Source organism: Callithrix jacchus, chromosome 6 (genome assembly GCF_049354715.1).
Source record: "Callithrix jacchus isolate 240 chromosome 6, calJac240_pri, whole genome shotgun sequence".
Taxonomy (NCBI): domain Eukaryota; kingdom Metazoa; phylum Chordata; class Mammalia; order Primates; family Cebidae; genus Callithrix; species Callithrix jacchus.
Window position 1 is genome coordinate 158,825,344 of NC_133507.1, and position 20,908 is coordinate 158,846,251.

A 20,908-nucleotide genomic window follows, 5' to 3' on the forward strand; every position below is an offset into this window, starting at 1 on the left:
GGTTCCTGAGACCAATGCATGACTCTAACCCTTTGAAAGCTGAGAAGGCCATGTCGTTAGGCTTGGGGGCGAGTCTGCGGCTCCTGCACACTTCTCAGTAGGTAAGAAGTGCAGGCATCTATTGTTAGATCCACAATGTAATGTTTTGATTAAACTATAGCTACAGCGTGCAAGCCCCATAATAATTCTAGGGTTTAAGGACAATAGGAAGAGAGGTGCAAGACGTAACAGGATTAACGCAGGATGTAAGAGTATTAATGCAGGACATATCGGGATTAACGCAGGACGTGTCGGGATTAACGCAGGACGTGTCGGTATTAATGCAGGACGTGTCGGGATTAACGCAGGACGTCACAGGGTTAACGCAGGACGTGTCAGGATTAACGCAGGACGTCACAGGGTTAACGCAGGACGTGTCGGGATTAACGCAGCACGTGTCGGGATTAACGCAGGACGTGTCGGGATTAACGCAGGACGTCACGGGATTAACGCAGGACGTCACGGGGTTAACGCAGGACGTGTCGGGATTAACGCAGGACGTGTCGGGATTAACGCAGGACGTGTCGGGATTAACGCAGGATGTATGAGTATTAATGTATTTTCTCATGTAAAGGAAGGTTTAATACTGTTAATGTCATATGTAAGTGTCCCTCATTGCATCATGATTAGCATATTTAGGGAGTAGAGGGCTGTCATTAGTAGACTAAGGCCTAAAAGCATAATGGTGGTATTAGATCAGGAGAATGAGCCATAGTCACAAAGAGTTCTCCTACTAGATTAATGGTGGAGGGAAGGCAGGGTTAGTGAGATTCCTTAGAAGTCATTAAGAGCAGGGTTTGAAGACCTCAGGTGAGTAATGTGGTTCAGCTATGGACTCACTCATAGTTTGAATTTGCAGAACAGCAAAGATGGAGGGAGTCCGTGAGCCATACTCCTTAATTTTCAGTACTAATCATCATAGGTGCTGTCCGTGGAAGGCATGGGACTCACAGGGAGGCAGTAAAGGTAACTATGGGCTCTGAGCCAGGCCTAGGCCCAAGGCCGGCTTCATAGTGAACTCCTGAACTCCACTCCCGGCATCCCCTGGGCTCAGGCCCTGCTGAGCCAGAGCTGGGGTGGGGCTGGGTCTCCCAGGCTGGTCTGAAAACCCTTTCAGGAGGAGGGGGAAGCAGGGCGGATCCTGGAAGCCAGCAGCCAAGTGGTCTCCGGGCCACAGGTCCTGCTCTAACTAGAGGCTGGCCTAAGTGTGCGTTTCCTGTGGCCCCCACCCCCACTCACAGTCACACTGGAGGGGCGCTGTGGCATATCGCTTCTTGAAGCCCTCAGGACCTCATTTCCTTGGAGACAGTGACATAACACAGAGACCCCTCTGCTGGAGGGATGTCCAGATTACAGCCGAGGAGCTGCCAGGAAGCCCCCCCTGCCCTTCTGATCGTCAAAGATTAAGGTGTACCTAGTTAGTAACAATGTAACCTTCTCCCAAAAATATTAACTTCCCTGCCCACGGCCTCGGACTTTGGTCTCTGAGTGAGTCTGAGCCCCCTGAGGCTGTGTCAGAAGAGTTTTGGTCCCCTTGTGTCATGCCTGGTCCAGGGTGTCGTTGGGAGCCCCAACACTGCATGAACGTATGCAATGGGCAGTCAGTAGGCAACAAATAGGCAATACATGCTTCAGGCACAGCCTTTGAAATTTAAGACAACTGAGTAGTGGGGACCAGCGTGGATGAGGGTCTAGTGGTAGGTCAGTCAAATGACTGGAAAGCCTCAGGGCTTGGATTGAAAGACCCACATTCCAGGCAGCGGCCCCTCCTAGTAAATCCCAGAGGAGGCTGACGGCCCGTGTGCTTAGTCCCTCACAGATGAGTCCTGCTCAGAGAAGGCAGTCCCCCAGAAGGCTGAGGGCCTGGAGGAGGTGGACGCTGGGGCCTCTGGGTGCCATCTCCATCCAGAAGAGCAGCCGACACGCATCTCACCTTCTGGACACGGTGCCCTCGCTGAGCTCTCCCTGCCTGGAGGCTCCCACGGGCTGGCCCTGGGGACTGCTGCTGCACTAGGTAGGTGCCCTTGGCCAGGGTATTCCTAATGGGCTCGGCATGCAGGAGGGGGTCACTGAGAACCTCACCACCCTGACCTATGCCAACACATGGGCTGATGTGAAAGACCCCTTCCTTTGGCATGATTGTCTGGGACGTGCAGTCCCAACAAGTGCTGTGGACCCCTGCCCTCCCTGGGATGTGTGCTTCCCTGTAACTCTCAGAACTTCCAGCCCAGGAGGTGGCCAGCTCGCAGCTCACTACTGCCGGCTTGGGGTGGGGACATGCAGGCCTCCCTGAAATGACTAGAACCACCGCTCAACCGACCGACCATCCTGGTCTGGGCAAGATGGGCATCTGGGCACCACCACCCCAGCCCAGAGTCGGCTCAAGGCTGTTATCAGGAGATCTTTAAGCACTGAGAACCTAAATCTGCTTAGCTTAACTTTGTTGTCAGTTTTGCTTTGAAATGAAATCCCCAAATCTCTCTTTTCCGGTACCCGAGGGTGTGTGTGCCGTGGGCCTAGGAGTTCGCATGCCCTGTCATAGCAGGAGAAAGTAGGATCACAGCAGCAGCCAGCTTCCCCCAGCCACAGCCAGTGGCTGCGTGTGGGGATGCAATCTACTCTCCAGCTTCCCTCTTCATTGTATTGAAGGGACCAGAATCTCATGGCCCTCATGCTGACAGGGACCTTGGAGGTTTTGGGAGGAAGGCAGGGCTCTACTTTCCCCAAAAAACAATGAATAAATGATTTGGCCAGACCACAGGATCCAGACCTGGACAGCAGTTTTACTTCCTCTGTGATCTCATGTCTCTGAGCCCGTGGATAGGAGGCAGCCTGGGGAGAGACCACGAGAGCCTGCATCGTGCTGGGAGAGGTGCCTTGGGGGCAGGCAGTTCTGAGCTTGGAGCCTGGCTCTGCCGGTTTGCTTCACTGGTTCTCACATACATTCTTTTTACATATCAACCTCTCAAATGCCAAGTATCTTACAGCGAATGTGGTAAGAAAGGGGTGTGCTTGAGTCTCATTGGCAGCACTGTCTCTCTTTTTTTTTTTTTAGACAGTCTTGCTCTGTTGCCAGGCTGGAGTGCAATAGCATAATCTCGGCTCACTGTAACCTCTGCCTCCTGGGTTCAGGCAATTCTCCTGCCTCAGCCTCCTGAGTAGCTGGGATTACAGGCATGCGCCACCATGCCCAGCTAATTTTTTGTATTTTTAGTAGAGACGGGGTTTCACCGTGTTGGCCAGGATGGTCTCAATCTCTTGACCTTGTGATCCACCCATCTTGGCCTCCCAAAGTGCTGGGATTACAGGCATGAGCCACCACACCCGGCCACTGTCTCTCTCTTAATAGTGCAACATCCAACCTGCAGAGTCTGAGATTCAATGAGATATGCTATGCTGACTGAACAAATTGCTTAACCTCTGGGCACCTCCGTTTCCTCATTGTGCAAAAGGGGTTAATAATACCTAGCTCACCCTATTGTCATAGGGATTAAATAGCAAATTATCACAAACATAAAATGTGGCTTAAAACAATACATTTATGATCTCATCCTGATGGAATCAGGCGTTATTTGCAATTTGAAATTGGGAATCCTGGTACTTTGCTTTGCAAGCATGCAAAATATGTCCACTCTTAACTCCCACCCACAGTGTCAGGCAAAGCCCTCTCTTTTTCCTGAAGATCTCTGTGTGTGGTCCTGGAATCTGCTCCATTCTTACTGTCACATCAGAGGGACATCATTATGTCTTTATTTTCTTTAAGCTCTCATTTTTCTACCCTGGACTAAACACGTCCATCGGCTTTCAGCTTTTCACTCCAAGTAACTCAAACCCGCTCTTTCTCCAAAGGGCCAAATGTCATCAGGAAGGAGCAGCTGCCCCTGCAGTACTTGGCTGATGTGGATACCTCCGACGAGGAAAGCATCTGGGCTCACATGGCGTCCCCCCATCATTCCAAGCGGAGAGGCCGGGCGTCCTCTGAGAGTCAGGTAACGGTGGCTGGAAAGGCCTCCATCTTGTCATTTTTTTTTGAGTGGAGTCTTTTCACCCCCCACACCAAGTCACTTTAGAAAAATTAAAGCTTGCAGTGCTTTAGAGTATGAAATTCTGCAAGCCTACTTAACAGAGATAGGTCATCACAATATTTTTTATGGAAGTGAATTCACATAACAGAAAATTAACCATCTCGGGATGGTTAATAATAATTAACCATACAATTTAAAATAGAGCTTCCATGTGATCCAGCAGTTCCACTTCTTGGTATACGCCCCCAAAACTGGAAAACAGGGACTGAAAAAGACATTTGTATCCCCGTGTTCATGGCAGCATTTTTTGTAATAACCAAAAGATGGAAGCAACCCAAGCCTCCATCAACAGATAAATAGGTAAACAAAACACAGCTCATACACAACATGGAATATTACTCACCCCTGAAAAGGAAGGAGATGCTGACACATGCTACACTGTGGATGAGCCTTGAGAACATTATGCTAAGTGAAGTAAACCGGTCACTTTGGACAGAGCCTGTACGGAACCGTATGGTTCCACTTATCTGAGGTTCTTAGTCAAATTCATAGACAGAACCTGTAATAGTGGTCACCAGGGCTGGGTCAGGGGGATGGGGCATTGGTGCTGAATGGGCATAGAGTCTCTGTGTTGCAGGATGAAGGAGTTCTGGACACGGATGGGGGTGACAGTTATACAACAATGTGAATATACCTAATACCTTGAAAATGATTAAAAGGATAAATTTTTAATATAGTATTTTATAATTTAAAAATTTGAAAGAAGTAACACATTTTATGGAACTTAGGAGAAAATAAATCATCTTTAGTCTTCAAAATTATTTTTTAGTTTTGTTTTTTGATTTTAGTTTTTTTGAGACGTAGTCTTACTCTGTGGCCCAGGCTGGAATGCAATGGTGCCATCTCAGCTCACTGCAAACTCCACTGCCCGGGTTCAAGCAATTCTCCCTCCTCAGCCTCCCAAGTAGCTAGGAATACAGGTGTGCCCCACCACACCCAGCTAATTTTTGTATTTTTGGTAGAGACAGAGTTTTGCCCTACTGGCCAGGCTGGCCTCAAACTCCTAACCTCAGGTGCCTCACCCATCTTGGCCTCCCTAAGTGCTGAGATTACAGGTGTAGGCCACCACACCCAGCCAAAAAATTAACTTTTGAGGTATACAGTTCATTGACAGTACATTTATAGTGTTGTGTAACCACCACCTCTAATTCACCCCCCGAAGAATCCCACACCCATTAACCAATTACTCCCCCTTGCCCCAGCCTCCTCCAGCAGTCTTCCTTCTGTCTCCATGGCTTTGTCTATTCTGGACATTTCCTGCAAATGGACTCACAGAGGACATCTGGCCTGTTGTTACTGGCTCCTTTCACTAAGCAGAATGCTCTCCAGATCCGTCCATGCTGTAGCATATATGAGTGCTTCATTCCTTTTCATGAAAATACATATTTTATACTCAATCAAGTATTATATATTTTACAAGAGGAGGAAATAATCTGTCAGGTATGTGAAACCCTTAGGTTTTATTTTTAAAAATAAAAGAGCGAGACTTAGCTCACTCTTAGGCTTAGCAGCCTTACTCTGCTGCCCAGGCTGGAGTGCAGTGGTGCCATCTTAGCTCACTGCAACCTCTACCTCCTGGGTTCAAGCAAGTCTCCTGCCTCAGCCTCCTGATTAGGTGGCATTACAGGCACCTGCCACCACACCCTGCTAACTTTTGTATTTTTAGTAGAAATGGGGTTTTACCATGTTGGCCAGGCTGGTCTCGAACTCTTGACCTCAAGTGATCTACCCACCTCGGCCTCCCAAAGTGTTGGGATTGCAGGCGTGAGCTGCCGCACCCAGCCCCTTAGCAGGCTTTATATAGACATTAAGAAACTGCTCATAATACTTAACACCTGTTAAATGAGTAGAATCACTCACACTGTAGACACTGGCTTATGAAATAATTCATCACAAGATTTATTTAAGTACCCTGAGTTCCCCTCACTGCATTTAGATGATTCTGTTGAGTCAGCTGATTTCTATTTGAGCAAGTTCATGTTACTGGGAGAAAGGCAATATTGTTTCGTCTGAGAACATCATGACCACTAGATTGTTTAAGGCAAAGAAAGACACAGGCTATTCATGTCTCCGATAGAGCCTTGACCCCAGCATTGTAATCATGGGGTGGGGGGCTGTTCTGTAACTAACGACCCTAGAGGCACGAAACCCAGAGAAGGGGGAGTGGCCTCGCTCTGAATGGAGACAGAAACCACAGCATCACCAAGGCTGGTCTCAGGCACATCTTCTGGAGCCTGGATGAGTGTAGGTCTAGCTCCGTGGGCATGGTGGTGCCTGGCACAGAGCCCCTCCTCCCTCCTCCTGGGAGATCTGGGAAAGGGAATGCTTCTGTGGAGCTTCCCTTCAGGGCCCGTGGGCTCTGGGCTGCCAGGAGGGCGGCTGAGTGAATGCTGAGCCTTGTCAGGAAAGGCCTGGAAGCAGCAAGGAGGCAGGGGTTCTTGAGGGGCAGGCGAGCTGGGCGGGGCACAAGGAGGCTGTTGTGCAGGGTCCAGGGTTTCTCCAGCGCCCTGGCCCTTTAGTGCACAGGACTACCCGACATGAAGCATTGGCCAGCTCTACAGCCACAGGGCTGCAGACCCCCGCCCCAAGGCAGTCACTAGGCCAGCACTGGCTCAGGAGTGGGCAACAGGAGAAAAAGACCCAGTGGCCCCAGGCTTTTCTGAGCCCCCATCCCACAGGAAATCTGTCCTGTGGCTGTTCTCACAGGGCCGGACCTTCACACGCATGGTAAGTGAGGGGTCTTCCAGCCTCTTGTCACTTCGCTTCTGCACCCAGAGAAATGACCTGCTGAAAATGAGCACCAGAATTTCACAAAGAGTCTTTCTAGCATGGCCCTACGGGAAATCCTAGGGGTTTGGGTTCTAGATTGGGCTAGTGTCCACAGGACAGAGGCGTGCAGTTTCTGAACTCGGCGTGGGCGTCTCTCTGGAGTCAGTGCCCTCGGCTGGCTTTTTACTGTACTGTCATTTAGAAGCTTCCTCAGCCCTGGTCTGAAAGTTTCTCCTGCACCAACTTCCTTGAACGCCCACTTAGTCTCCGAAAGAAGCACGCTTGCCCCATCAGAGCCAGGCATGAAGGCCCTGAGAAGGCCTGCGTGAAGACCGCTTATGGTCGCTTCACCTCCTGAGGCCCACGACTCCTTTCATGTAACAGCAAGCAAGGCCCTGATGCAAGGAAGTGTCCTTTGATTCAAATCAGGGAGTGGCTGGCTTGGCCCCTGCCGTGTCTGTGTCCTGAGAGGACTTGGAAGCTGCAGGAAAGGTGGAGTCTCGGAGCAAGTGCCCCACCTCATGCGGCAGCTGGGGGATCCCAGAAAGCCGACTCAGCCTAGTCCATCCAGGGACCTGTGGCTGCAGCGAACAGTAGAGGACTAGGGTGGCCAGGATAGAGACCTGGGAAACTGGGATCACTGGGCCAGAGGAATCCAGTTCTAGGGCCTGGGCTCTGGACAGCACACACAGCTCTTCCTGATATCAGGAAGTGGCTTTTGTGGCACATTCTACAGTTATTCTGAGAAAAGGGGAAGAGCCGACTCAGCCAAGTTCATCTGGGGACCTATGGCTGCAGGGGACAGTGGAGGACCACGGTGGCCAGAATAGAGAACTCTCTGGTGAGGACAGGATGGCGTCCTCCCCAGTATGCCCACAATAGAGACCTCTCCGGTGTGCCCAGGATAGAGACCTCCCCAGGAGTGGCCAGAGTAGAGACTTCCTCCATGTGGCCAGGTAGAGACCTGGGGCAGATCTGTGGCTGGCTGAGCATCTTCCAGCTTCCTAGTCTGAAAACAATGGGATGAAGATGAGAATCAAGTTGTCTATTTTCAGTAAACCTTTAATTTAGCAACTTATTAGCCTTTAGTAAAATACACATCATGGTATGAATCCTGCGGAAACCAATTATCCTTTATACCTGCTTGGAACGATTCTCAAGTTCATGTTTGTATATCCTGCCTCTGGAATTGTTTCTCTTTGTGTGTTCCTATTAACTCGTATTTACTTTGTCAACCCTAAATAATGAGATTCAGAAAATAGGAGTAAGTATTAATATGTCAAGTTTATCAGAACGAAGGCTTGAGAGTGCCCGCTCGGAAAGACGGACTCCAAACAAGCGGGGTCCAAAGTGGACTAGTGAAGGTCTCATCTACGTGGAAATTTTGGCAGGATCACAGCCTTACAGAGGAACAGTGACCTGGGGGACCCTTATCTCTGATGCTGTTTGGTCCTAATTATTTAAAGGAGGGAAAAAAGGTAGGAGTTAGCCTCTTAACCCCCTCTTGGGATCCCGGAGCTAGGGTTATCTCCAGGGATGTTTCCGTTTCAAAAACACAGTTCCCAGGTCGAGTTTTGAGACTGGAGAGAGGCTTTTTCGCCTTTATAAAGATTTACACGTATTTGGAAAAAGCAGAGAAAGGAGCTCTGAAAGAAAGGGGGCAGTGGGGAGAAGTCGTTTCTCTATTTTCAACAGGTGGAATGAGCACCTGATTTTGCCAGCATGCTTACATTCACCCCCACACCAATTGGGCACTCAGGAGTAGCGAAGGAGCTGCTGTATCTGCACTGTGGTCTTGTTTGAAAGGGGCCCAGTGCTCCCGGAGCCAGGGTGGCATCATACTTATTGTGTCTGTGCTGTCACCTCCTCGGCGAAGGAGCCTGACGCTGCCAGGGCCTTGTCAGAAAGCAGGGTGCTGAGCTCACTTCCCACTCTTCCCTGCTGGCCTCTCCCTGGCTCCCAGCTGCCCCCACCCACCTTTAGCTCCTGCCCACCTCCCCCAGCCCCGGCATCCTCCACCCTGCTGCCACTTTCTCCTCGTGGCATTTCCCCATCTCTTCCACTCTGGATGTAACATTTCCCAGCAATGGTGTCAGGTGCTGGCTGGGGGGCTGTTGCCCTCTCCTGAGTCCCCATCTGTGCCAAGCCTACCGCTTCTGGGAGACAGAGGTTGTCTGCTGAGCGCTCTCTCCCCAGAGTATTGATCTCTGCTTCTGCAGATGCTCAACAGGAACAGAGGCCTCAAGAGAGGCCCCCCAGATCACTGTTCCTCTGCAACGTTGTGATCCTGCTAAAATTTCTACGTAAGTGAAACCACTAGTCTTCTTTGGACCCCATCTGTTTGGAGCCCGTGTTTCGGGGTGGCCACTGTCAAGCTTTCATTCTGATAAACTTGGTATATTCACACTTCCTCATATTTTCTGAATCTCATGACTCAGTTACCAGTGGCTCCTCAGGCGTGGGCCAAGGTCTAATCAAAACCCTAGTGTTGACGTTTCTCAGCCAAGCATGCTCTTCAGGCAGATTTGCCCCCTCAAAGCCCTTGGTGCTGTAAAGATTAAAGTGATTACGGACCAAACGGTGCAAAAGCATCTTAACACTCCACAAGCACCGCTTCCCTCTTTTAAAGCCAGGTGAGCCGTATATGAGATAATGGCAGGAAAGATGCATCTGCTGGGCAAGGAGGAAAACTAGGAAATTGATTTCCCATGTCTCCGTCTGGGAGCTAATAGACTTTGGTTGACTCAAGAGTCTGGTGACTCAAGGGATGAGCAAGTCGTACTTCTGGTCCATTTAGGTTGTCACCTGAAGGGCCTTGCCTCCCAGCCCACGAGCGACCCAAGGCTCTTGCTGGCTAATGAGTGAGTTTGATCACTGTGGCATAATTAACTGATGTCTTCCTGTGCTGCTCAGTATTGGTGGTGACAGTGGCTGTCCACAGTGATGACACCATCACAACCATCCAGATTCAGCTCCTTGTCCTGCTGAACTCAGCTGCTGTCCTGCCGCTTTCACCCTCCCCACTCTCCCCTCTCTTGGTTTCGTTCCAAGATTTTGCTTGGTGTTCCAGAACTCTTGGTATCAGAAATAGGCTTCACGGTTAACCTTCCCAGGCCAAGTCACAGCTGGTGGCCTTAACTCTCCTTCCACTTCTTGGGAATTTGGTGCTTCTGAGGTGGTGGGTGCCAGAGTCTTGCTTGTGGGAGCCAGGGGTCTTCTGCCCACTGTTTCTCTCCTTCTGCTGCAGATCTTTGAGCTGAATAAGCGTATTTCAGCTGTGGAATGCCTGCTGACCCACCTGGAAAACACAGTTGTGCCTCCCTTGGCCAAGGTAACACCAGGGGCTGGGCAAGGAGAAAGAGCCCCCACAGCTCCTTAGTTAAAGGAGGCTGAGGTGTGACATGGGCTTTTGGGAGAAGAGTTTCTTGAGATTTTGCTGTTTGTAAGCTTGAGTTCTGTGTGCAGTGTTCAGAGGGCCAGGTGATTCCTACCACATATCCTGAGTGAAGCCGTCTGTCGCATTCAGGCCACCACCCCTCATACCCAGAGCTTGAATTAGAGACAGCTTGGAGGGTGCACAGGTGTAGCAGCCTTCCCGGTGGACATAACTGGAGATAGGAGGAAACTTGCTTGGCCCAGCAGCTCTGAGATCCAGCAACCAAAGCAGGAGGGAGTCTCCCTCTGCACCACGTTTGGGAATGTGTGATCAGCACAGCTTAGTCTGCTATATGCAGCTGTAACAAAACACCACAGACTGGGCAATTTATAATGAGCAGAAATGTATGTGGCTCATGGTTCTGGAGAACTGAGAAATCTAAGATCAAGGGGTGGCATCTGGTGAGGGCCTTCTTGCTGTGTCACCACGTGGCACATGGTGACAGAGCACAGGAGAGACAGAAAGCAAGGCAGGACCGAACACTCTTTTATAACCACCCTGGAATGAATAACAAATTCATTCCTTCAGTAATGATATTAATCCATTGATGAAGGCACAGGCCTTTACCTCTTGAAGGCCCCAGCTCTCAACACTATAGCACTGAGGATTGAGTTCCCAAGACATGAACTTTAGGGGACACATTGATACCACAACAGCACACCAAGGCAACCTAATGGGGAGCAAATAAAACAAACCACGGGCCAGGCGTGGTGGCTCAAGCCTGTAATCCCAGCACTTTGGGAGGCTGAGGTGGGTGAATCACGAGGTCAAGAGATCGAGACCATCCTGGTCAACATGGTGAAACCCCGTCTCTACTCAAAATACAAAAAATTAGCTGGGCATGGTGGCGCATGCCTGTAATCCCAGCTACTCAGGAGGCTGAGGCAGGAGAATTGCCTGAACCCAGGAGGCAGAGGTTGCAGTGAGCCGAGATCGCACCATTGCACTCCAGCCTGGGTAACAAGAGCGAAACTCTGTCTCAAAAAAAAAAAAAAAATCCACGGCCTGCTGCAAGAGTGTGCATGCATGTGTGTGTATGTGCTTTTGTGTCTGAGAGACAGGCAGATAGACAGCTGGGAGTGCAGATGGAGCGGGGGCCCAGTCCTCCATTCCAGCTGAGTTACAGCCACACATCTAGCACCTGGACACTGAGATAAGGAGATTCAGAAAATATGATTAAGTATTGAGTTCATTGGAGCACAAAGTTTGAGGGTAGCCTTCTGGGCCACACAGACTCCAAAGGAATGGGGTCAGTGCTCCAAAGTCGAGAATTTAAAGTTTCATTTACATGGGCAGAACCAGAAGTTTCTCAGTGTTACAGCATTTTTCATACAAAGCCTGTAATTCTATTGTAGCAGTTTGTAGGTTGCAGTTTACTAATTCTGAGGAAGACAGCTTGAACACTCCATGGGTAGGGGTAATGATCTCGAGGGGGTCTCATCTCTGGCGTCTCTCAGTCTTTCCTAATCGTCTACAGGAAAAAGCAGAAACTGAAGCTGCATGCTGCTTGATTCAGGCCACAGAGCTGCTCTCAGGGCTGCCGGCGATTTAAAGTTCCAGCAGCTGTTAGGTGTGAATGACTTAACTCCACAGGACGCTCCTTGCAGCTGCTCATTTTTCTTGGGGCCAAGACTGCAGAGAAGCAGATCAGGGTGGAGCTCAGGCTGGGGGAATGAGACCAAGTGGGGAGCAGAGCACACAGGCCCCAAGTTACGCTGCAGAGGCTACCTCTGCACAGACTCTGACCCTGGCCAAAGTGGAGGGAGATGGAGGCCCAGCCCACATGCCCTGTGTCCAGCAGGGACCGCAGCTGCCTTTATCTACAGGGGGATGGAGTGCTGTGCCGTAAGCCTTAATGGGTCGCCAGGGCCAGGCTGACCATGTGCCATAATTTCGTTTAATCCTGCAATACCTCTGCAAAGTAGACATGTCTGTCCCTAGTTTATAGATGAGGAAACTGAGGCCCAGGCTCTCAGGAGTGAGACTCAGCCCATCCCTGGCTGGCTGAAAGCAAGGGGAGGTTGGGAAGAGCGTTCCTCCCCTCGGGGTGCCTCTGGAAGGACCCTCACCTGCACTGGAGTCAGAGTGGCCCCAACACAAGCTCCAGAACCCCATTGGACCCCATGGCCCACATCCACCCATCCAGCCCCCAGACCACCCCCAGGACTCTGCTGAACACTGCCCCAGGTCCCACTCGGGCCCCGGCTCTGCCTCTCAGGTGGATACTGGAGATCTGTCACTCACCTCCTTCACCCCCTTCCTGCCCAACTCCTTCCCCTCCCTGCTGGTCCCTCAGCAGCACCCAGGACCCACTGCCCTGCGGCCTGCCTGGCCCTGGCTGCAGCCACCCAGAACCAGATTACCCTTGTGGAGGGAAAGGGTGGCCACCCTCGCTCTGGCTCTTGCTGGTGCCTCCTGGCTTTGGCCTTTTGCTCATACAAATCTCAGCCCAGGGACAAGTAAGTCAGAAGTCACAGACTCCACATGTGACCTACGCTGCCCGCACACTCCCCATGAGGGGACGCCGCTTGCAGGCATGCCTCTCTGGGCCGTCAAGGAGCTGGGCCTGAGTGGCAGCAGGCCCTCCACCTTGCGAGGCTGGATCTGGGGCAGCCAGCGTCCTGGCTGGGGCTCGTAAGACTTGCACCTGGAAATCCCTGGCAAACAAGGACAGGTTAGTTGCCCTGGCTATGTCCTGTCATGCTGGTTCAAGTCCTTGTCCTTGTCACACACACATGTTGTCATGTGTTTTCCATATGCACATGTGTATATGTGTGCATGTGGTATGTGTGTCAATTTACAGGCTTACAAAGCAAAGACAATCCCTGCCTCTCCCAGGCATCCCCCAGCTCCCACCCCCTCACCCTGTCACTCTGATGCGTCCTGCCTGACAGACCCTGGGCTTCCATTCCTCGTGGGGATTCTGCAGTTTCTCAGCCCCATGCACTCTGGGACAAAGTTCAGCTCCTATCAGGCCCAATAGCATTTACAGGCTGAATGTCACTGCCGATCTTTCCACTGAGGGCCTCTGTGACCTTGTCAGGAAAGTGGAGCCTCATGGAGAAGCATCCTGGCTGAAGCATGCAGCTTCTTCATTGACTCAATCTAATCATCCCCTTGGTGTTTGTCTGTGAGGCCCCAGGCAGCAAGACCTGTCGATCTGTCTCAATAGGTTTCATCCAAATAGAAAATTAAATGATCGTGTGCAATATCCTCAGCTTGGCGGGTGAGGGAGGGATCGATGCCGCCTGGGGGCGCCGTGGCCTGGAGGCACCTGCCCTCCCTCTCTCCCTCCCAGCCCCCAGTGTCAGTGGAGGGGGCATCTCCCAGAGGAAGGGACAAAAGGTGGCACTAAAACTCCTCAGGTGGCATCTCCTCGAGGCCCTGGCCTCACACTTCAAAGTTGACTTCATGGGACCAGGGCAAAGCCTTCAGATTGTGGGATGGATGAGTGAATGAACAGGTGAACGAGCAGACAAGGGAATGAGCCCTGTCTTCCTGCCCATGATGCTAATTGTGTGCCTTCATCACCTGGGAAGAGTCGGGAGACACAGGGAGCCACTCTGCCCCCGGCACCGGCTCCTGATGCTGGGAAGGTGGCCGTGAGCAAAGTCAACAAGAACGCAGGCCTTGTGGGGTTTGCCTTCCACTCGGGAGGCAGGAAACACTCATCTGCAGGAATGTCCAGCTTTCCCTCGGGAGGGGGGCCCGCATCTGCTGAAGGGAACTCATCATAGACAGGGTCCCAGGGAAAAGGCCGACCGTGTGTTACTGTGCACATGAACATGGCAGTCCTGCAAAGGCAGGGCTCAAAGCAGGGACAGATGACTGAGGTTTACACCCACGGCGTCAGGATGGACGGGGCTTGGGGCTTCCTGAGGGGTTACAGTGGGGACAGGGTCACGGGAGGGCGAGGAGAGGAAGGGCCTCTGCTTATGCAGTTAAAAATCGCTGGAGTAACCTGGAGCTGCCCTTGAAGAACCGGCAGCAGCCCGTACTGTCAGCGTCCCTGTCACACGTGTAAGTGTCAGGCAGCAGCCCATACTGTCAGCGTCCCTGTCACACGTGTGTCAGGCAGCAGCCCGTACTGTCAGCGTCCCTGTCACACGTGTAAGTGTCAGGCAGCAGCCCGTACTGTCAGCATCCCTGTCACACGTGTAAGTGTCAGGCAGCAGCCCGTACTGTCAGCGTCCCTGTCACACGTGTAAGAACCGGCAGCAGCCCGTACTGTCAGCGTCCCTGTCACACGTGTGTCAGGCAGCAGCCCATACTGTCAGCATCCCTGTCACACGTGTAAGAACTGGCAGCAGCCCGTACTGTCAGCGTCCCTGTCACACGTGTAAGTGTCAGGCAGCAGCCCGTACTGTCAGCATCCCTGTCACACGTGTAAGTGTCAGGCAGCAGCCCGTACTGTCAGCGTCCCTGTCACACGTGTAAGAACCGGCAGCAGCCCGTACTGTCAGCGTCCCTGTCACACGTGTGTCAGGCAGCAGCCCATACTGTCAGCATCCCTGTCACACGTGTAAGAACTGGCAGCAGCCCGTACTGTCAGCGTCCCTGTCACACGTGTAAGTGTCAGGCAGCAGCCCGTACTGTCAGCATCCCTGTCACACGTGTAAGTGTCAGGCAGCAGCCCGTACTGTCAGCGTCCCTGTCACACGTGTAAGAACCGGCAGCAGCCCGTACTGTCAGCGTCCCTGTCACACGTGTGTCAGGCAGCAGCCCATACTGTCAGCATCCCTGTCACACGTGTAAGAACTGGCAGCAGCCCGTACTGTCAGCGTCCCTGTCACACGTGTAAGTGTCAGGCAGCAGCCCGTACTGTCAGCATCCCTGTCACACGTGTAAGTGTCAGGCAGCAGCCCGTACTGTCAGCGTCCCTGTCACACGTGTAAGAACCGGCAGCAGCCCGTACTGTCAGCGTCCCTGTCACACGTGTGTCAGGCAGCAGCCCATACTGTCAGCATCCCTGTCACACGTGTAAGAACTGGCAGCAGCCCGTACTGTCAGCGTCCCTGTCACACGTGTAAGTGTCAGGCAGCAGCCCGTACTGTCAGCATCCCTGTCACACGTGTAAGTGTCAGGCAGCAGCCCGTACTGTCAGCGTCCCTGTCACACGTGTAAGAACCGGCAGCAGCCCGTACTGTCAGCGTCCCTGTCACACGTGTAAGTGTCAGGCAGCAGCCCGTACTGTCAGCGTCCCTGTCGCACGTGTAAGTGTCAGGCAGCAGCCCGTACTGTCAGCGTCCCTGTCACACGTGTAAGTGTCAGACAGCAGCCCGTACTGTCAGCGTCCCTGTCACACGTGTAAGTGTCAGGCAGCAGCCCATACTGTCAGCGTCCCTGTCACACGTGTAAGAACCAGCAGCAGCCCATACTGTCAGCGTCCCTGTCACACGTGTAAGTGTCAGGCAGCAGCCCGTACTGTCAGCGTCCCTGTCACACGTGTAAGAACCAGCAGCAGCCCGTACTGTCAGCGTCCCTGTCACACGTGTAAGTGTCAGGCAGCAGCCCATACTGTCAGCGTCCCTGTCACACGTGTAAGTGTCAGGCAGCAGCCCGTACTGTCAGCGTCCCTGTCACACGTGTAAGAACCGGCAGCAGCCCGTACTGGCAGCGTCCCTGTTGCACGTGTAAGTGTCAGGCAGCAGCCCGTACTGTCAGCGTCCCTGTCGCACGTGTAAGTGTCAGGCAGCAGCCCGTACTGGCAGCGTCCCTGTCGCACGTGTAAGTGTCAGGCAGCAGCCCATACTGTCAGCGTCCCTGTCACACGTGTAAGAACCGGCAGCAGCCCGTACTGGCAGCGTCCCTGTCACACGTGTAAGTGTCAGGCAGCAGCCCATACTGTCAGCGTCCCTGTCACACGTGTAAGAACCGGCAGCAGCCCGTACTGTCAGCGTCCCTGTCACACGTGTAAGTGTCAGGCAGCAGCCCGTACTGTCAGCGTCCCTGTCGCACGTGTAAGAACCGGCAGCAGCCCATACTGTCAGCGTCCCTGTCACACGTGTAAGAACTGGCAGCAGCCCATACTGTCAGCGTCCCTGTCGCACGTGTAAGAACCGGCAGCAGCCCATACTGTCAGCGTCCCTGTCGCACCTGTAAGTGTCAGGCATCAGTGTCCTTTTAAGGTACAGAGAAAGCCCATCTGCCTGGTGCTCAGCTCACCCCTGTAGCTTTCCTCCACAGATGAAATCCCCACCACCACCAAAAAAGACAGCTTTTCAAGGCAATCCTGTCTGCAGCTTCTCTGAATAAACACCCGGAAATATGTCCCAGAAGTCCATTCTGGGGTGGCATATTTTGGTTTCCTTCACAACCCAACAATTGGAACACAGGTCAGGAGGTGGAGGAAGGTAGAGAAGAATCAATCGAGGCAGAAGGTCCCTGGGGCGAGGCTGCCATTTCAAATGAGATGCCCCCACTGAGCGTGAGATTTGCCCGAAGAGCTGGCAGAGGTGCCAGAACTGCCGTGTGGCTGTCTAGGATGGAGTGTGGCAGCCCTTCTACAGTCCCAAGGAGGGAGCACCTGCAGGAGACAGCGTGGCCAGGATGGGTGAGACAGAGGCAGGCCTGGGAGCAGAGAGGCCGGAGCTGGGCCTCGTGCCGGCGTCAGACAAGATGGAGCCTCCCAGGCTCTGCCTTTACTATGGAGTTGGGGAGGCTTGAGCAGAAGACAGCTGGCTGAGGGCACGGGGTTGCTCTGGCTGTCCTGAGAACAGGCTGTGGAGTGGGAGTGAGGCAGCAGGGCCGGCTGGGAGAAGGTGGTGGTAGGACCGGGTAGAGTAACAAAGTGAAATGAGACAGGCATGTCCGGGGAGCCTCGCAAAGGCAGAGCCCACAGGAATGGCTCTTTGGGATGAGAGGAAAAGGCGAGTCAGGATGTCTGCAAGGCTCTTGGCCTGAGCTTTAAAGAGTTGAGCTGCCTCCACCAAAAAGAGCGAGACGCCTTAGCACTGTTATGGCTGTAAGAGGCAATTGGGATGATTTTGTGTTTTTATCACTTAATTCTGTTGCCCTCTCAGAGCTGGCACATCAAACCCTTCCTGAAAGGCTGGCGTCCACAACAGACAAAGCCTACCCTTAGCCTCCCTTCCTCCCGCACACAGACAAGGCGGCCAGTGGAAGGAGACCCTTTCTCACTCACAGCCCAGCGCTGCTTTTATGTGATTGGGAGCCATGTGACACAGAGAACTGACCAGCAGCAGCTGCTAAGTCAGTCCTTGGCCAGACTGTGGGAAGGTACAGCTCCTGGTACTGGACCATCCAAAGCCAGCTGTGCATTTCCCTGAGAGACAGTGGGCAAAGAGCCATGACTCCATGCCCCTCTCCCCATCCATAGAGTAAGGACATGACTCCACAATCCTCTCCCCATCCATAGAGTAAGGACATGACTCCATGCCCCTCTCCCCATCCACAGAGTAAGGACATCCACCTGGAATACACAAGAGGCACCCTTAGATGTAAGGGATGAGAGGATCTTAGCTAGAGGTGGTGGGCATCTTTCCCTAGGAAGCCCCGTCCTGCAGAGTCTGCTTCTGGAGTCTGGGACTGGGCCCCAGAGGGGCACAGTGGACAAGCTTGCATGGAGAAGGGAGGCAGCCCGAGCTCAGCAGGAACCCCAGGGGTGCTGGGCCCAGGCCCACCTCCCAGAGCCAACCCTTGAGCTCCACGGCTCCAGATGATGAGCCGAATACAAACTCACTGGCTTGTTCTGTCAGGGTGTAGGTGCTGGAGTGCACACGGAGGCTGATGTGGAGGAGGAGACCCTGAGGAGGAAGCTGGAGGAGCTGACCAGCAACGTCAGTGATGAGGGGCCCTCGTCTGAGGAAGAGGAGACCAAGGACGAAAAGGCAGAGCCCGACAGGGGCACCTCAGTTGGGACCCTCCCCCATGCAGACTCAGAGGTAAGACCACCCCCAGGGGTCTCAGCAGGACCCTGCAGGGGGGCAAGAAAGGACAGTTCCAGGTAGCCACCACCCTCCCCAGAGAGGCAGCCACTGCATGGGGACACCAAGAGCCCTTGAGGGGGTCCATGGTGGGTGGCCAGCTCCTGGCCGACCAGTTCCCAGGGTTCAGAGAGGAGAGAAATGTCAGGGCAAGTCCCCGTCTGGGTGAGACCCACACTCCCTCCTGGAGCTGGTCAGCCTCCGTCCTTCTCTTTCCTAGGTGGGCACAGCTGCCCATCAAACCAACAGACAGGAAAAGAGCCGCCAGGGCCCTGAGGACCCCGTCCAGCACAACAGGACCACAGATGAGGCGCTGTCGGAGCTGGAGGACAGAGTGGCAGTGACAGTCTCAGAAGTCCAGCAGGCAGAGAGCGAGGTAGCCCCGAAGGCACAGGGGAGCACGTGCAGGGTTCCACAAACACAGATGGTGACCGTGGCTGGGTGTTGACCGTCTGACTGACAGCTCACACCAAGCCCTCCCCACTGGCCCAGGATGCACGCCTCTGAAGGCCGAGCATGCACCTGAGGTTCCTGTGGGGCTCACCTGGCTTGCCACCCCCTGAGCCCTCCACCCCTTCCCTTTTTCCAACTTGGTGAGGGACAGGCAGGGTTACTACCAAGAAAAAAGTACTGACCACTCACAATCCCTGACCTGTAAGCAGGCCTGGAATTTAGGGCAGCCCCAGACTCAGGACTGGACTCTGTCCCCAGGGCCATCTGTGAGTCCCAGTGTGGCTGCAGAGCTTGCATCTGGGTGAGGAACATATCAATCGTGCACAAAGGTCAAAGGGCAAAGCCAACACATTGAGGCCTCCCAGGGACAGCCGATGTGACTTGTGCATGCTCTGTCCTCCCCAGAGACCTACAGAGAGGAGAGGGTCTGCCCCTCAGACTGTGGGGACAGCCAGCCCCCTGGCCCTCCTCTGCTTCCCTTCTCATGAGCAGGCACCTGTCACCCCCTGAGGAAGAAGGGCACATACCCCAGGGCTGTTCCCGTTGAGGGGGCAAGTCAGGCTCCGGAATCCCCTCATTTCTTCCTTCTCGCTTGGGCTCTGGACTCCCCTTGTTTCTTCCTTCTCGCTCGGGCTCTGGACTTTCCCTTCATTTCTTCCTCCTCGCTCTGCAAATCAGCTTCAAATGCCTGAAATGCAGCCACGTTGTGTAGGTCACGGAAGATACAGCTGCAAATGCCTTAGACCAAGCCCCCGCCTTCCTGAAGCTTCTGTTTTTAGTAGGAGGAGGTAAATAGCAAACCAGATCCTTTGGGTTCTCGTAAAGTGCATGAAGACCATCAGTAAAGGTACCCCTAGGGCGCTCGGGGCAGGGCGATTCAGATAAGGTGGTCAGGAGGGATGCCAGGGAAATGAACCAGCCCGGCAAATCCAGGAGGCAGGAGCCTGGGTGGAGGGAGCAGCGTGTGCCAGGGCCCTGGGGTGGCAGTGAGTTTGGCACGCGCAGGGATCAGTCATGAAACCCTGAGACTGGGTCAGAGTGATGAGAGGGAGACTGTGAGGAGGATGGGCTGGAAGGATCTGAGTAGGGTGATGGGGCCTGGTTTCTGTTTCCAGAAGCTGCCCCTGGCTGCTGTGGGAGGGGTGGCCTCAGGGGCAAGGAGCGGAAGGGGAGCTGGGCAAGGATGATGTCAGTAGGGGTGGCTGAGTGCTAGGTGAAGAGTAGCCACCACCGTCCTCCCCAGTCATGGCCCCTCCTCCAGCTCTTTATGAGAACCAGACTCCCTATGACTCCAGAAAATGCACCCCCTCCTGCCTGGGGTGGCACACAAGAAAGGTACCCCCCTTCTCAATAACCATGGAAGATAAATGCCAAGGGGACCACCAAGATGGGCATGGGGCTGGGACGCCAATCTTGAGGGAAAACACAAGTAAAATTGGCTCCAGGAGTGAGCTGGGGGCAGCTGCTCTTTCTGTCCATGACTTTGAGGTGGGACCTCGAGCATCTGTCTGATGGGCCGCCTGTCTACTGTCCTCTCCAGGTTTCAGACATCGAATCCAGGATTGCAGCCCTGAGGGCTGCGGGGCTCACAGTGAAGCCCTCGGGAAAGCCCCGGAGGAGGTCAAACCTCCCGGTGAGTGGGGGCACAATGGTGAGTGGGGGGGCACAGTGTTGAGCAGGGGCGCAGTGGTGATCGGGGGCACAGTGAGTGGGGGTACAGTGAGTGGAGGTGCAGTGGTGAGGGGGGCATAGTGGTGAGTGGGGGTGCAGTGGTGAGTGGGGGTACAGTGGTCAGTTGGGGGTGCAGTGGTCAGTGGGGGGGTGCAGTGGTGATTGGGGGCTGCAGAGGTGAGTGGGGGTGCAGTGAGTGGGGTTACAGTGGTGAGTTGAGGCACAGTGGTGAGTGGGGGGTGTAGTGGTGAGTGGGGGCACAGTGGTGAGCGGGGGCACAGTGAGTGGGCACAGTGGTAAGTGGGGGTGCAGTGGTGAGTGGGGGTGAAGTGGTGAGTGGGGTTACAGTGGTCAGTGGAGGGTGCAGTGGTGAGTGAGGGTGTAGTGGTCAGTTGGGGGTGCAGTGGTCAGTGGGGGGTGCAGTGGTGATTGGGGGCTGCAGAGGTGAGTGGGGGTGCAGTGAGTGGGGTTACAGTGGTGAGTTGAGGCACAGTGGTGAGTGGGGGGTG

General features: G+C 53.6%; 1 protein-coding gene across 5 annotated transcripts in view; it reads left to right on the plus strand.

The window, feature by feature from the left end:
• The window catches only part of MLPH (melanophilin), a 71,624-nt gene that overhangs the window by 42,221 nt on the left and 8,495 nt on the right, over positions 1–20,908 (plus strand). For 2 of the 5 annotated variants that reach the window (XM_035306128.3, XM_035306127.3), the window contains exons 7-12: positions 1,849–2,053; positions 3,889–4,028; positions 10,141–10,224; positions 18,048–18,233; positions 18,496–18,651; positions 20,269–20,361. In XM_035306128.3, coding sequence (XP_035162019.1) covers positions 1,849–2,053; positions 3,889–4,028; positions 10,141–10,224; positions 18,048–18,233; positions 18,496–18,651; positions 20,269–20,361 — 864 coding nt within the window. The remainder of the gene's footprint in view (positions 1–1,848; positions 2,054–3,888; positions 4,029–10,140; positions 10,225–18,047; positions 18,234–18,495; positions 18,652–20,268; positions 20,362–20,908) is intronic. The other 3 variants (XM_035306130.3, XM_035306129.3, XM_035306131.3) reach the window with 3 other exon arrangements.